Here is a 17,074-nt window from a genome sequence, read left to right on the forward strand (position 1 = left end):
CGTTCATCAACTCCAGAGGCTTTGCAGGACCATCAACCCCTACTTCCGTCTTACTGACCATCAGTTAAAGCTCGATACCGTGACCTGGACCAACGTACGACACGTATGCAAAAAAGGTTATATCATGAAAGAGGTCATGAATCATTGTTTGTGATTTGGCTGCAAGTGCAACAGGGAGATTGAGAAAGTAAGTTCCCTGTTTCTCCCATATGCTTTTGTGCTGAGCGTGTGAACACGATATTCAGGCAACCGTTCCCTCGAAAATAAACCTGATGACGATGCAGACATTGTGTTTGGCCTTGTATGATTTCTTTAGCTAGAACCTGACTCAGATTATGTCCTTGTCAGATGAAGTACAAAAATATGTTTCCCTCTGCTTAGCTCTATTTATAATTTAAAGCCACCAAAATAAAAGTAAATTAGGAGGGGGGGGGGGGGGGGGGGGCACTCAGTCTCAGTCAATCTCATGTTAATCTTGAGTACCTATAGAGTAGTATTGCATCCAAAAAGTCTTTAGTTTTATTATATTTATAAAAGAAAGACATGCTGTACCAAGTTTTTCCGGAAAAAAAAGGAGCGGCTGGAGGCCGGCCGTGTGGGCGGAGCTAAAGAATATGGGAAGCCAAACAAACCAAAAGTGGGACGAGACAGCGGGGGTTTACAGAGCTCGCGCCGCGCTGACATGTCATCTGCGCGGTTCAATGGTCCGAGCCGCGCGGCCGATTCGTCAGCGCAGCGCGGACGTGTTTCCTAGCGACACCCAATGGGCAGCGCGGCGCGAACAATCCTCACCAGCTCTGCGCTGACCAATTTAAACAGCGCAGCGCAAACCATACATGCAAATAAATGTACAATAAAGAAACCCTTCCTTACAAAAAATTGGTTCTCTGCTGAAGTTTAGGAGTTTTTCCCAACAGAAGACAAAGAAGAAGAAAGACAAGATGAAATGCATACATTTATGTTTATTATCTTTAGTGTTAGTATTGATATTTTGTGATATTGATTTATAGGGTGAATTCAGTGTGATTTGGATACTTTTTGCCATTGAGATTAATTGGAAAAAGTGTCTCTCCCAATCAATCTGAGTACACACACACACACACATATATATATATATATATATACAGTGCAATGCATAAGTGAATACACCCATGCTAAAGTTGACTAAAAAGAGGAATAAAAATCATATTTTGGAAATTGAACTTAATACCTTAATTTAAAAAAAAAATAGGAAAAATCCAACCTTTAAGGACACCAATTTTCTTTGTGAATGAATAATGTATCGTAAATAAATAAATGTTCTTCCTTAAAATAGATGGTGCATAAGTGAGTACACCCCTATGTTAAATTCCCATAGAGGCAGGCAGATTTTTATTTTTAAGTATTTAAAAAAAAAAAAAATTAGGATACTATGCATCCTGATAAGGTTCCCTTGGCCTTTGGAATTAAAATAGCCCCACATCATCACATAGCCTTCACCATACCTAGAGATTGGCATGGTTTTATTTCAGTTAGCCTAAAAGCTAGTTTGATTTGCATTGAGAGATGATCTTATGGAAAGTACCCCATGCCAATCTCTAGGTATGGTGAAGGCTATGTGATGATGTGGGGCTATTTTAATTCCAAAGGCCAAGGAATTAAAATATATATATATATATATATATATATATATATATATATATATTATACAGGGTGGGCCATTTATATGGATACACCGTAATAACATGGGAATGGTTGGTGATATTAAAGTCCTGTTTGTGGCACATTAGTATGGCCACCATGGTCACCACCCATCTTGAGGAGTTTGCCCCCTCACATATACTAATGTGCCACAAACAGGACCCACCCTGTATGTATATATATATATATATATATATATATATATATATATATATATATATATATATATATATATATATATATATATATACACACACACACAGATATCTGTATAATGTTTTAGAATGACCTTGACCTCATCACCACAATCAATGAACTTCAAGAGGCTATAGAAGACTTATGTCTTCTGGTGGACCATATTTTCAACCCTCCTGTGAACGCCCCATTTTCACTACCAATTTTACATACCAGGGGACGGCCAAGGTAATGTTAATTTTAAGTTTGACACAGCAGGTTTGCAATTATTCATTTTTCAAGGCTTAATTTTCTTTAGGTTCATGTAAATCAAAATCTGCTGTAAGGTTACATTAATAATAGCAGAGGTTTATGGGTAAAATGTAATTGAGTGGCGCCAAATTAACTTGTATCTGTTCAAATTGGTCAGCGCAGAGCTGGTGAGGATTGTTCGCGCCGCGCTGCCCATTGGGTGTCGCTAGGAAACACGTCTGCGCTGCGCTGACGAAATTGACGAATCGGCCGCGCGGCTCGGAACATTGAACCGCGCAGATATCGCAAGCCAAGAGGGTCAGAAATATATGAAGGTAAAACAGTAGCAAAACTCGAAAGCTTGCTAATTTGAATGTGAGAACTTGTAAAATTAATATTTGTATTTGTAAGTTGAAATTTATACTTGCAGCTCTGATGTGAAAAGCTGCATCTATCGATTTGCACACACAGACAATACTCAGAACACCTGTGTTTTGAATTCGAAGTTGCAGATTAATAGTTACAAATGTGTAAAGTGTCATTTACATAAACAAAATGACAGGCACAATTGTGTACTACACATTTATCTTTGTGCTTTAGTTCAGTTTCGTTGTACAACCACAAGTCGGCACTCACAACCTCTCATATCTGGCAGTACAACTTCAAATCCTAGCGCTTTGACTTTTGCTACTCTTTTTGCGATATGCCTGTAGCAAAACTCACTCGTGCACTTGTGAATGCAGACTTGAGAGAGCAGAGTCGGGGGCGGGGCTGGGGTCGGAATGAAGTCATTTTATTGGTCGATGCCTCACCAATGAACAACGCCAGCCACAATGAAAACATTTATGCTTATGTATCAGCTATTTTTTAAAACGCTTGGAAAATATTTTTATGAAATATCATTAGTTTTACTGGAATAGTTTTATAGAATATGAACGCAACGCGTTTAATTGAGACAGTGGTATTAAAAGACCAAACTCAGGAAACACCATAAAGCATACAGAAAAAAAATGAGCACAGAATATGAACGCAACGCGTTTAATTGTACGTTTTCCTCGAACCCAAGAAAACACTTAATGAGGCTTAATGGACCAACAGTTATAAAATAAAAATTAAAAACAATAAAAAAACACATAATTTGTTCCTTTATTAATAAAACACAGGCAGCGAGTTTATTTGCACTGAACACACATTTGCTTATATATATGCCAATTCCAATGAAAATGCACCTAAATTATCTGATAAGAATGTAAAATGTATACCTTGAAATGCAATGCAAGTCGCTTTGGAAAAATGTATTGTAAATGTTTTAAATATTCACCCTAGCCTAACTGTTGGACACACAAAAACAAACAAAACATAAATAAATTATATATATACGTACGTACGTGTGTGTGTCTTTTAGCCTACAGTCTATGGTATATATATATACCAGATATGGCAAATATATATGGCATACGTCATATGTTTTACGTCATATTCTGTGCTCATCTGCTTTTCTGTAGTATGCATTATTAGCATTGTGTTTACTGAGTTTGATAATATCGTTTATTTATTTTAATATCAGTCTAATGCATTAAGCCATGTTAGTGTTTCAGTGCACGCGGGTTTCGTGACATCATCGAACTCCCATTTCATTGGCTAGGTGCCAACCAATAAAACGTCTCCTTTGACCCCCCCTCCTCCCGCCCCCCTTTCTCTCTCACCGCTTCTGAGTTTCAAGTGCACAAGTTAGTTTTGCACCTGATATATCGCGAAAAGAGTAGCAAAAGTCAAGGCGCGAAATTTGAACTTGCAGTGACAGATTTGAGAAGTTGCAAGTGCCTATTTGAGGTAGTACCGCGAATGTGAACGTAAGATTAAACGCAAAATATATATTACAAGTTTGTGCCTGTCGTTGTATTTCTGTGAATGGCATTTTACACATTTGTGTCTACTCGTCTGCAGCTTCAGATTCAGAATACAGGTTTGTGACTATTATCTGCGAGTGCAAATTTCAAAATTCAACTTCAGATTTTTATTTTACAGGTTTTCACATTGGGGCTGTGAGTGTAAATGTTCATGTACAAGTACGAATATTTATTGTACAAGTTCTCAAATTCACATTTACATGCTCTCGAGTTTTGCTACTGTTTTACCTTCATAGAAATACGCCATAGGCTAATCGCGTTTAAAGCCAAACGCCGTCAAATACGGCGTTTTAAACCGTATTGGACGCCGTAAAATACGCCGTTGTAATTACAAACGCCGTAAAAGACGCGCGAAATACGTCAATGACGCCGTATTTGACGGCGTTTTAGTGTACATGGAAAGCGCCGCTTTTTACGCCGTTCAACTCGCCATATGACGCCGTAAAAAACGCCGTTTTGGTTGCACAGAGCGCGTGCTATTTTACGGCGTTTTGCTTATAGTATAATGAGACACGCCCGCTGATTTCCACAGCCAGTAAGTTTGAACTGTTCTCTCCCAATCAATGATGAACTGAGTCAGACCAGACGAATTCAGCACGGATCATTTGTGGTAATCCGATTTTATGCTCCCAATGAATTATTAATTTTATGTATTAAAATAATACAAGCTAAATAATGAACTGAAATTAAAGAAAATATTAAAGAACATTCAAATCAATAAAGCAAAATTAATAGGATCTTCACATTTTAAAAGGGTGTCACAGGGCTTAATTTGAGCCGGAACATGTGAACATGGGTGACACATGACTTGCACGCTTGGTGTGCTAGTTGAGATTGCTGCTAGCCTCAATCGTTTCACTCAGGAGAAAAATGTCAAAAAGACAGCAAAGTTTGCTTAACTTTTTCAAATACGCTGGCCAGTCAGATCCCAAACAAGCAAAAATCGTTTCCGCTGATCAAGAATGTGGAGACCATGGTGGACACAGCAGTGGTATCGACATAATATCTCGTTATTTCGACACAATAAGGGGACATTCTAATCTGAATTAAGCCACATTAAGCGTTCTTATAATGGTTTTCTATGGGGGAAAATACTTAACGTGTAATTGCGTTCTGGGCTCATCTGATTTTTTTTGTACATAGCATAGCCCTCTTTGTTATGATTGTCATAATGATTAATAAATGCACGCACAATTATCCGTGAACTTGAACAAATGCCTTTCAATTTGTGTGTGCAAAATTCAGAATTAAATGAATGTGCAGCAATTTGTACAAATAGAGAGTCTGTAGGCCTACTATACTGTTGTAGCCATTAAATAAGCGCATTTAGTTTCATATTTGTTAAAATATTGTTATTTTTTTCCATTTATGTTGATTTATGAAAAGTGAACAGCACGAGTAAGATAGGATGTGCAGTATGAGACATGGAGTGGTTCAGACATGATTTTGACCACTTCATTAAGTTTTGTTTTGTAGAAAGCCTTTCTTTAAAGTGAATTTCGTTTTGTATAAATTGTATCTTAATTTTAATGAATAAGAAGCAAATCTAACGGACAATATAATCATGGAGGCGCCCACGCGATCACTTGCACGTTAAGCGCATCTCATATAACTTAACGAAATGCCTCACACAGACATGAGAAATAGTAGGCTACATCAAATACACAAAGCTTGAAATGTCTTTAAACGAAATAATTCAAAAAAGAAAAGAAAAGAAAAAGGCTACTCTCTGATTACTCTCTGATATGTTATCTATTATGTCATTTCTCTATAGGCGCGTTCACTACGAATATGGAGATCGTCAACTTCATCTTTAAAACAGACAGTCAGAAAACATAGTTTATTCATAAAAATCTTTTTAAGCACTGTCACAAAACCAGTTGAGAACCATATGTATCAGAATTATGGATAGAGTATACAGTTATGAATGTTATCCTGTTTTTTCTCCGTTCACAGAAGCACTACAGGTATAGCCTAAATACGATGATAAATCCCCATATTCTGTTGCTGCTTATGCAGCCTAAAACTAAAAAATGTTTTTGGTATTTTTAATGGGTCACAGTCACTTGTTCATTCTAATTAATTTTTAATTTAACATAATCTTGTCGGTTAATGAATGGAAGATCGCGTCGGTTGAAGGTGGCAGGAAAAAAAAACCCGAAATGAATCCAGTTTGTTGATAAAAAAAAAAAATTCTCATTTCCGTTTAGTTGAAGTTTTTTAACTAATAGTTATATTTTCCTTTATTTCAGGTTTATTTCGATTAGCATTTAAATGTTTTTAAAAGTTTTAGTTTTACTTAACTAACCATGGGCAAAACATCGACAGAACTGTCAATTTTCCAACTCTTTCAAGCCACGAATTTTTACAAATATTCACGAATTATTTAATGCCTGTCTGGGACACAATATTAGGTCAATCACACTCATCCAGACCAATTAACCTACAGCTATTGTTGCAAGCATAATTTACATTTCTTTTAAGAATAATGACTCAAATGTGGGAAATAAATAACTAGGCTATGTTATTGTTATTTATTTATTCATTGTCATTTGCTCCCCTTGCACCTTATGTTTTATCTTTTAAAATGACGGAAATTATTTCAAAATTCGTATTTTAAAAACAGCTTTACTCCCTGAACCTCTATACACACAAACGGTTGACTTTTTTCCCCAAGTCGTTTATTTCACTATGAACTGGACGATCGAAAGGACAAACTAATTGAATCTTCATTTTACAAAAATATAGGTATTGGATAAACGAAATGTAATAATGTTATGTAATGAATATATAATCAATGTAATATTAATAAAACACGAATTTAATTAGCCTACAAAAATCGGAACACTATTATTTCTGGAAGGAGAAGCTTATAGACCAACTAACAAACCTGACACATTTTTTAGAAATAGCAAAAAATACATTCGTCTTATTTTTTTCAAATAGGCCTATTAAAACACAAATTCATAGGGCATTCTATTGGTTATATCAATATTTAGTGTTATTCAACACTTTTTCTTGTTTAATAACTCCTCATATATGAGCATAAGAATTGGATTAAATGATCCGTGCTGAATTCGTCTGGTCTGACTCAGTTCATCATTGATTGGGAGAGAACAGTTCAAACTTACTGGCTGTGGAAATCAGCGGGCGTGTCTCATTATACTATAAGCAAAACGCCGTAAAATAGCACGCGCTCTGTGCAACCAAAACGGCGTTTTTTACGGCGTCATATGGCGAGTTGAACGGCGTAAAAAGCGGCGCTTTCCATGCACACTAAAACGCCGTCAAATACGGCGTCATTGACGTATTTCGCGCGTCTTTTACGGCGTTTGTTATTACAACGGCGTATTTTACGGCGCAAATACGGTTTAAAACGCCGTATTTGACGGCGTTTGGCTTTAAACGCGATTAGCCTATGGCGTATTTCTGACCCTCGTGGCTTGCCATACGCAGATGACATGTCAGCGCGGCGCGAGCTCTGTAAACCCCCGCTGTCTCGTCCCACTTTTGGTTTGTTTGGCTTCCCATAAAAGAATCACGAGCGTGCGCATCTTTTGCGTTGAGAGCGTCTGGAAGTTGTGACATCCTTTACCGTGAGGAAAAAAACGTTATCCAAAACAAACCATGGCTAACAATCAGATTCAGCCATACATTTATGATCCAGAATCAGATCCCGAGGCTGAAATTGAACACGAGCAGCAGCAAACAACTACAGCAGGACGTCTCTATGTGGTGTGTACTGGAACTGTATATATTTCATTAGCGGTTTTTGTAAATGACTAATTTCCACTTTATGTCGTCATATTTATTTATTTATTTTCTTTAAAGGTGTACATGTGGGAAGTGCAGCTTGATGTCAACTGAGGCGGAAAACGTTTGCTGCCAAGAAATAGAACCGGTTATACTTATGTCTTGAAATGCATTATAATGTGTAAAGTTGTAGTTTGTAATACTTAATTAAAGGTATAGCGGAGGATGTTTTACTTCCGGGTGGATCACCTATACTATTGGTCCTCCTAATTGTCAATCATTCTGGTGAATCAATCAAACTTATTCAAAAAGTGGAGGGGGCGGGTCTTATCTAAAATTCGGAAAGATCCTCCACTATACCTTTAATATGATAGCATACAATTAGTTTACTAAATGCACTTTAGCACTGTCTTCATAAAAGATTTTACACATTATTCCTTCACCTTCATTTATAAACTTTGGGGATCATTATATAACATTTTAGGTATTATCCAACCATTGTATTGCTGTAATAGGATGTAATTACATGCATGCATAGATAGTCCCTATCTCATCATATAATTAAAATTGGAATTAATGACAATGTCAGCAATTACAGTGTGACTGTAAATTACATGGCTTACATAATTTATGATTTTTTTGAAAAAAAGGTAAGGAGACGGTTGACTCAGGTGCCACTGCCAACCTCTCTACAGTGCATGACAGAACATCCAGGACTGGATGCCAACTACCTAAATGTCTATACACTTCAGAACATAAATAACATTTACAGAGCTGACTATGGCCCACTTAGAAGGAGAAGAGAGGAGTGAGTAATTATGAAAAAAGATTTCAGATTTCATCATTATGTAATGATATTATCAATAATTGGAAAAATGTATTTGCAAGGACATCTAAAAATGTAGCATACAAATGTACAAGAAGTATTTGTTGAACATAATACAAAATGCTGCATTACTGACTATGTAATAATTCCACCACTCTGCCAGACGTTTCAGGTATCTTGCCTATCGTAGTTTTGTCAGCTGGTGCTGGGGATATCTTGGCAGACACGTGCGCGTGGTCATTCCATCGTGTGTTGTCCTGCGGATTCGGCAGGAGTTTCCTGATGCTGGTGGGAACTACGTTGGCTTCCGGTCACCGCTGGTTTGAACCTAGACACATGTCTAGCAATGAGATCCTCCTCTGCTGGCCTGTCAAACTGTTCTGATAGGGAAACTGGAATGGGTACTTTTTGTAGTTCCTCAACATAGTTGGCAGGGTCTTCAAACACCTCGACAAACACCAGTCTCATCAGATCTTTGACGTATCCTGCCATAAAAAAACCCTCTTATTTACTGTTATTTGTTTGTTGTACTATTTCTAAACATTTGTGACACTTTTTGGAAGTACAGTTATATTTTAATTATATATACCATTTACTTGTATTTATAAAAAAAGACTTATGAACAAACCAAAAGTAGGCTCTGTCTTCACTGACTTCACTGTTGGTTGCCCCTTCTTAGATTTTGGAAACATTATTCTATATACAGCTTTGCCTTCCAAGTTCATTGCCTGTTCACGATCAGCATTCTCGTTGAAATGCATTGCCGCAAGATACAGCCTAGAAAGATAAAGTGAAAAATAAGTTTAAAAAAAAATTACTAACAAGCACATGTACACGTTTGAAAATGAGGCGTTATTGTCTTGACAACACTGGGTGATGTAAAGTATTAGAACAATTATTACCTGCATAGCATTTCAATAAAAGGAAAAACAACATTCTTCGGGGCGAATCTCAGAATGACACTGTGGAATGCCTCAAGAGCTGAAGTTTGATGATGGTGGCTCAGCTTTTCCACATCGCGGAGAACTCTCTTGTTCGTGAGCAGCTTCTCCACTTTATACAGGACCATGGTACCTATTAGAATAAAAACGGGGAAATGTTCAAAATAATGACATTTAGACCAAAAGTAGGTTATTAGAAATTACAGTCACAAACCTGGTTTTAACCATTTACTAGGGTCTCTGGACACTCTGTCTGCATGAGCGCACTTGGGGAAAACTGGATCTTCATGAATGTGGACATTCTGAATGTGATTAACTAAACTCTTCCACTTAGCAACTTTCTCTGGTCCTTCTGTGGAAGACATGGCTGACCAGTAGATGTGATTTTTTATACCCAGCAACCAGTTTCGCAGCACTTGGCACTCTTTGTTTCTTGACAGTTTTTCCAATTTTTTAGATAGCCCTGGAAATACAAGAAGTCAAAAAGAGAAACAAAATGAAAATCATAAGCTAACTAAAAGTAAAATAATAGCTTGAAATGAAATAATTATCCATGTCCAATAATTGTTCAAATAATAGTAATATAAAAAGAATTTTGATTTCCATTTACCCTTCTCGAGGTGGCAAACATCATAGTACTGTTTAATCTCTCTCTCCCTCAGATATTTCTGCACCTGGGTGTGGCGATCAGTCACAATGTAATCTACTTGTAACTGGTTGGACTCTAGATGATCCAGACCTCTTCTGAGTCCTTCCTTCTCCATGTGTGCACTGCCTCCAACTTCATTGCTCTTTAAAAAAAATCAAAATCACCTTACCAAATGCAAAGTCGCATTAAAAAACATGAAGCATTACTACATACCGCAAGAGAAATTTACCTGTATTAGTTGAATGTCCAGAATTTTATTGCTGTCAAGATGCAATAAAGTATAGCTGCCATATTTGGCAGAATGTCCTAAATATAGAAAATATTTGTAAGTTAATAAAATATGTAATTTTACATTAGAATGATTACAAAGTCTTGCCAACATAGGATAAATATTATTTTTAAAATAACCTGGAGAATCAGCACGCATATCGCCACTCAGTGCGATTTTGCCCAACGGTTGTAGTGACTGGAACATGGCCTGCTGATCCGTCTTCCACTTGTGAAATATGGCTGGTTCCAGAAACAACCGAGCATGCATTCTGAATGATCTGAACTGGTGTATTTGCAGATTCATAGCTCTGCAAATCTGGCAACATAGCAGAAATGGAATTATGGGTTGTTTCCTTTGTGAATTCTACAAAACAATATGCACATAATACTCCTAAAATACCTTATGCATTTGAATAAATGATCCACCAGTGAAATACACTGCCGCTGACATTTGCAGGTTTCCAACTGGGGTGCTTCCTTTTACAGGCTGGCTCTGCCATTTTTTGGTATATTGACAGTGTTTGCAGACCTGACAGAACGACACAAATGTCCCAAGCCGACGTCGCTGTACATTGCAGCTATTCTTGCAAAAAGGACATGTTTTAAAAAGCTCTCTGAGAGAGCTTTCAAAAACAATGTACTTTGCATCTGTGTAATCACAAGAGATGTCCATCCCACTGAAAGTACGGAATATCAATGATAAATTAAAAACAAACTTAATGAATAACGATGTACATTTGAACAACATTACCTTGTTTCAGAAGGCTCTGCAACAGAGTCACCAGGCTCAAATGTGGAATCTAGAGTTTGTCGAATATCTGAAAAATTTGCTTGAAACTCATCCTCATCCAGCAATTCTGTATGGGGCCTTTTAACTGGTGTTGGACCGAGTCCAGATGTGGATGCCTTTATTGGTGTAGTAGATGACACATGCCTCCATGTTTCAACCTGTGTTGTCTGCGTGCCTGACAGAGTAAAAATGTATATTTGATTTAGGTACAGTGCCTTTAAAATGATCTAGAAGGTAAAGGTAGTAAGAACCATTTCACATATTATATACATACCTTTGCTCCGTACATGTCCGGTCTGTTTAGTGAAAGAAAACTGTGTGGCAGCCGTCTTTTGAGATGGAAAAAAGGTACACTGAGTTCCTATAGATTTCATCAGTGGTTTGGCTTGCACTTCAGCAGACACAGTTGTTTTATGTTCTGTTTGACATTCCATGTGCTTGACAGAAGGTAAGTCCTGGCTGGTAGTAACATATGTAGATGTGCTCTATAAATAAAGAATTAAATAAATAAATATCTTTACTGGCAACATGACTTTCAGAATAATCACCTTGCTAAAAATCGTTATAAATCGTTTTTGCTTAGGAAAGCGTGAGATGGGCAGTGAAAAGGGGGGGAAACACAAGGTCTCGAGAGTTTTTTTAAAAGTAGAAATGATTTTAACTTGAGCGCAGTGTTATTAGAACACTATGTCATGCGCGAGATTTACAACATTTGCGTGTGTTTGAGGACATGATTTGGTTTATGGATTATTGTATGTGACTTAGCAGTAGCAAGTTTTGCACATCAGACTAGTATTTTCATAGAAAAACAATGGAATAGAAGCGCATTTCAATGAAGAAGCGCGCTTTGTGTGAACAAAACACAAAGGTTTATTATGAAATAATTCATTTATTTCAACATATTTTCACACTCTTTGTGTATTGTTGTTTGAAGTGGTTTTACAAAAAACAAACAGACACCTACAGTGACCAGCTTAACAAATGTACACACACACACACCATACATCGCATGCTCCATAGATACATTAACTATGTGATCATGTTGTTTGCTTGCTGTCACACAGACATTTGGCACAGTTTTACTCACCGCCTGCGGTTCCAACGCACGACCGTGACCCTTTATCGTTGGGACTGCTCCATCCTTGAGTAATAAACGATCTGCAAATCCGGCGTCGAACTGGGCTTTGTTTATGAAACAATCATCTTGGAAATGCAGGGAGCAAACTAGAACACTTGCACAACTCCGTTGATGCTCTGTAAAAATAAACTCCATCCACTGGTCCCTTAATGCTGGGTTTTTTGGTAATCTGTACAGGGTTGTCTTGCACTGGCAACCAAAAACACACTTCTTTGGTGACATTTCGCTCTCTTGCTCTCCGGGAGAGTGCAATTCCGCTTCATCTGACGTCACACACGCCCATACTCGGAAAAAACTGTCCGAAACTTCTTCTTCTTTTTGTAGGATTCCGGCAGTGTAGACGCTGCTGAGCGTATTACTGCCCTCCACAGATCAAAGTTGGAACTAAAGCCCTCTTTGATTTGTTCCCTCAGTTCCACTCTCCACAATAATACATGGACATCTACTTCTCTTCCTAAGCTTTCCTTTGCAGTTTTATCCACCCGCTCATTCCCCCTCACCCCAGCATGCCCTGGAACCCAGCAAAAACTGATGTTGCATTCAAACCTAATTCTAAAGAACACATTCAAAATGTCATTTACCATGTCAGGACGAGCTTTAGATTTTACTTTCCGAAACTTGTGACAAACCGGAAGGAGTATTTTTGGCACAGAAATACTCCATCAAACGTACAACTTCATTTTTGAAACTTTGTCCATGTTTGGCATGGGAATCCAACTCTTTAACAGTGTAAAAAACTCAGTATGCACGAAATAGCATTTCACCCCCCCTTTAATGACGTTTCTCTTTATACACAGAATTAATGTGTAGACAGAATCGAATTAAAACAATTAATTTTAATTAAACTATGTCACTTTTTTGGAGAGTGCAAACAAATCCTCCTTCAAACATGTGTACAGTACGCATATGTCTAACCGAAATGTCACTTAACCTGCCTTGAATACCCCGTTAGAATAGTTTTGTAAAAAGATGTAGCCTACTAGCAGTTGATACTATATTATTTACATTATTCTGTATTTGTATTATTAGGCTATTAAAAAAAAATAATTTTCTGTTTTAATCACTTAAATTAAATGTATATATTTGAACAACCGTTGATAACCATATTGACATTTTTAAAATAATTTGTTTAATATTCCAGTCCTTATGTTGTGGTTTAAGACTATGCCTATTCAAATCAAAGCCAAATCACAACCAAAACAAAGTTCTTCCGCAAGACGTGCCGTTTATTTTTTGAACCACTAGTGGGCCAAAGGTTACGATGTGTACCAGTTATTTTAAGATCAAAACGACAAAGTACAGAAAAACTAGTGTCAATTTAATACACCGTTATTGTTCTCTTACATTTTTAGATTCAAGATCTAGTGCAATATAAAAAGCTCAAAATGCAGATGAGATTATGTATTCATATTTCAAAACAAAAGTCATTGATTCAGTCCTGTCATTCAGTACTTGCACCTTTACACACCCATTACATGAGTACTTTGAATGATACATTATTAGTGACAAAAACAATTAATCAAAAATAATTAAAACTTTTCATATGATTTCACAGTTAATTGTAGGTATTTAAAGTGTTAATGTTGCTGTCAAATATATTGGTCGGATACAATCAGTACAGTGTTAAATTCTCTTATAAAAACATTCAGGCACTTGCATGTATGTACATAGTAAACAGAAGCACCTACATAACTATTGTTAAGTTCAAACAAACAATTGACCTCCTCATCATTCAGACACAAGGCATGCCCGTTTGATCCTTAGGCTTTTTCTTCCTCATCTTTGATCAGCCACACTTCGTTCCTGCGGTTGGTCAGTTTGAAGGGGCTGTCATATCCGGATCTGTAGTACGGAACCTCTTTGAATTTCATCCCATCCCTCTTGAGGCTCTCCATCAGTTTCAGAAGCTCTTCACGGCTGCTCTCACTGTTGGCAAAGCCTCCATACGTCCTGCAAAACACGGCCAAGCAAAGGTGAAGCTATGGCAACAAAATCATTTTTAAACCAATGAACAGTTTGACCTAGCAACAAACTATAACATTTCAAAGTTTGGGATCGGTCAGATTTTTAAATGCTTCTGAAAGAAGTCTCTTATGCTCTTCAAGGCTGCATTTATTTGATTAAATAAATACTATTTCAGAATATTACTGTTTTAATTTAAAAATGAAAGTTTTTATTTTAAAATGTAATTTATTACATTTTAAAATGTGCACTAAATTACATATTTAAACAGCTCACTGGTGCCGTCATCTCCACCTTACACTCTGACACATGACGGCACAGGACAAGCGCTCAGATAAAGCCGATATCAAAGGTCTTTCTTTAATGAACAAAGCTGCAGAAACATGCACTGATCTCAATATGCCAAAGCTATTTTGCATCATTACTCCAGTCTTCAGTGTCACATGATCCTTCAGAAATCATTCTAATATGCTAATTTGATGCTCAAGAAACATTTCTTACTATCATCTGTGCTGAAAACAGTTGTGCTGCTTATTATTTTTGATGAAATCAGGAAATCATTCAGGATTCGAACATATTTGTAACATTATAAATGTTCTTACTGAAACTTTTGTTTTGAACAGAAGAGTAGCTAAATTTGATCTCCAATTTAAAAACCACAAACATGTACCTCACAAACATCGTGGTCTCTTTCCGGTTCTCTATGAAAACGTCTGCGTCGGTGGGTTTGGGTGGGTCAGCCTGATGTTCCTCGGGGATGAAGAAGGAGATAGTGAAGGTGCTTTCACAAGTGGGTCCGGCCCCAGGGTCAATCAAACAGCTCACTGGTGCCGTCATCTCCACCTTACACTCTGACACAGGACGGCACAGGATAAAGCCCATATCAAAGGTCTTTCTTTAATGAAAAGGTGCACTGATCTCAATATGCCAAAGCTATTTTGCAGGTACAATGTCACCTGGTGAATCATTAACACAATTGAATATGTGGTTACAACCAGGCATATGATTTTTATTATTATAAAAGCATCTTGAGGTGTGATTTATTGTAGTCACAGGAAACCATTTCCGCGTAAAACTTTTGGCTTTATAACCAGCAGGAAAGCAGTGATGTGTGAACTGAATTTGGTGTCACAGTGAAGCTATTGAATATGTTTCATAATATAAAATGTGCAAAAGGGTTTTGCACTTTGCAGGCGGTTCCTTATTCGGACCGGTCTCAAGCCGCCTGCTCATAGAGATCAATTTATATTATAAAGTTTGTTTTTAGGACATTTGGGTTGTAGGTCGATGTCTACATTACTGTGATTGTAAATAAGTGTAATTTGCTCATGAGTTATTGATCTGGGAAGTTCGAATCTGTGAATATACTGCAAACTACACTGAACTCCTTGAGTTAAGCACTTGACTGCATTTCTTTATATTTAAGTCCATATGTGCTTATGCAATTTGAATTGTGTAATGAAAATGTCACAATCACAAGAGCTGACGTAAGGAACTAATAATGCATCTAATCTTGAGTTTCAACTACATGAAAATCTGAGTTTCTAAAGGTCCATGAAGACTTACTTTTGTCATTATTGCCCTGAATGTATTTGAAGAGTCTTCTGAAGCCTGTGCCTAAGGCCGGGTCCTGCTCCATGCCAGTCACAGCTGTGCTCACCCAGTTTGTGGTGTGGTAAGTGCGGACCTCATAGTCTTCACCCTGAAAAACATCACTTCATCAGATATGACTGGCAACATTACAGCAATAAACAAAGTCTTATTCGATATAAACACGAGCAGACTAAATCAGAAACAAAATGCAAGCCTTACCACTGCAAATAAGCATTAAGTAAATATTAACAAATCTAAAGTCTGACAAAGTTAGGCCCAGACGTTTTTCTGGCAAAATGACATTTTGAGTAGGCTACTACTAACCTTACTCTGTTGAGCAGTGAACTTTGGGTGCTGGAGTCCAGAGGAAAAAAAAGTTTGACCGATGGCTTTAAGCATCTTGAATTTGAACTGTAATGCTGTGCAAAATTAAAAATGGATTATTAGTTGCAAACAATTTACGACGTGTGGAAATAATAGGTTTCATATTTCAATATTAAGTGGGAATTTCATGTCCAGTGCGTTCGGACGTTAAGAGGGTTTTACCTACGCAGCCCATAATAACATGATAGGCTAGATAGGGCTAACAATAATGTATGAGTTACTCTAGGATATAATTAAACATTGTTTGTAAAGTTTCCTATTTCGCGCATGTCCGTTAACAGTAATATTTTTCCCTCAAACACACTTTTAACCGAAAATATGGATGGAAAATTGGCCAGGTTTTTACAATAAGATTGTCCAAACGTCATAGTCATAAATCCTAACTTACTTTAGTTATAAACTCACCTGTCCGCCGTGGAGCGTTAAAATGCAGAAAATGACTGCTAATCCGGATAAGATCGAGTGCAGTGTATCATCCGTCTCAGACAGGTGTGTTAGGTAAAGAAGATACAGTTACGGGTGATGTTTTATAAAGTCTATAGTGATATGTAACAACCGTAGGCTTAAGTAACACTTACACTACCACTTCCGTGTTTTCATGTTACATCACTCGCATTAGAAGTTTCCGATTGGTTGTGAATAATATGTAAATAAAGTCACGCCCCAGCAACGCTACTCGGGGGAAAAACATTACATCAATACCCCTTGTAACAATGGAACAAATATAATTGAAAGCAAATGACAGATTTTTA

General features: G+C 37.2%; 2 protein-coding genes and 1 long non-coding RNA gene across 3 annotated transcripts; 1 reads left to right on the forward strand and 2 right to left on the reverse strand.

The window, feature by feature from the left end:
• Positions 1-7,468: 7,468 nt before the first annotated feature.
• Positions 7,469-9,332, forward strand: LOC308698917. Its single transcript, XR_014031125.1, has 4 exons — positions 7,469-7,751; positions 7,848-7,917; positions 8,420-8,577; positions 8,759-9,332. It is a non-coding gene; the product is annotated as an uncharacterized lncRNA (long non-coding RNA).
• Positions 8,187-12,654, reverse strand: LOC308698916 (uncharacterized protein). Its single transcript, XM_081379391.1, has 11 exons — positions 12,333-12,654; positions 11,520-11,730; positions 11,207-11,420; positions 10,856-11,132; positions 10,594-10,771; positions 10,415-10,491; positions 10,147-10,327; positions 9,751-9,999; positions 9,498-9,669; positions 9,224-9,372; positions 8,187-9,080 (listed from the first exon to the last, which is right to left on the reverse strand). Exons 1-11 carry the CDS (start codon positions 12,603-12,605, stop codon positions 8,833-8,835), a joined length of 2,229 nt encoding a protein of 742 aa, XP_081235517.1. The 5' UTR covers positions 12,606-12,654; the 3' UTR covers positions 8,187-8,832.
• A 483-nt stretch (positions 12,655-13,137) lies between these two features.
• Positions 13,138-17,045, reverse strand: hebp2 (heme binding protein 2). The gene is made up of 5 exons (XM_081379392.1): positions 16,728-17,045; positions 16,263-16,357; positions 15,912-16,047; positions 15,016-15,196; positions 13,138-14,333 (listed from the first exon to the last, which is right to left on the reverse strand). The coding sequence occupies exons 2-5, from the start codon at positions 16,335-16,337 to the stop codon at positions 14,144-14,146; spliced, it is 582 nt and encodes a 193-aa protein (XP_081235518.1). The 5' UTR covers positions 16,338-16,357; positions 16,728-17,045; the 3' UTR covers positions 13,138-14,143.
• Positions 17,046-17,074: the final 29 nt, after the last annotated feature.

The sequence above is a fragment of the Scardinius erythrophthalmus genome (genome assembly GCF_964197995.2).
Source record: "Scardinius erythrophthalmus genome assembly, chromosome: 11".
Taxonomy (NCBI): Eukaryota; Metazoa; Chordata; class Actinopteri; order Cypriniformes; family Leuciscidae; genus Scardinius; species Scardinius erythrophthalmus.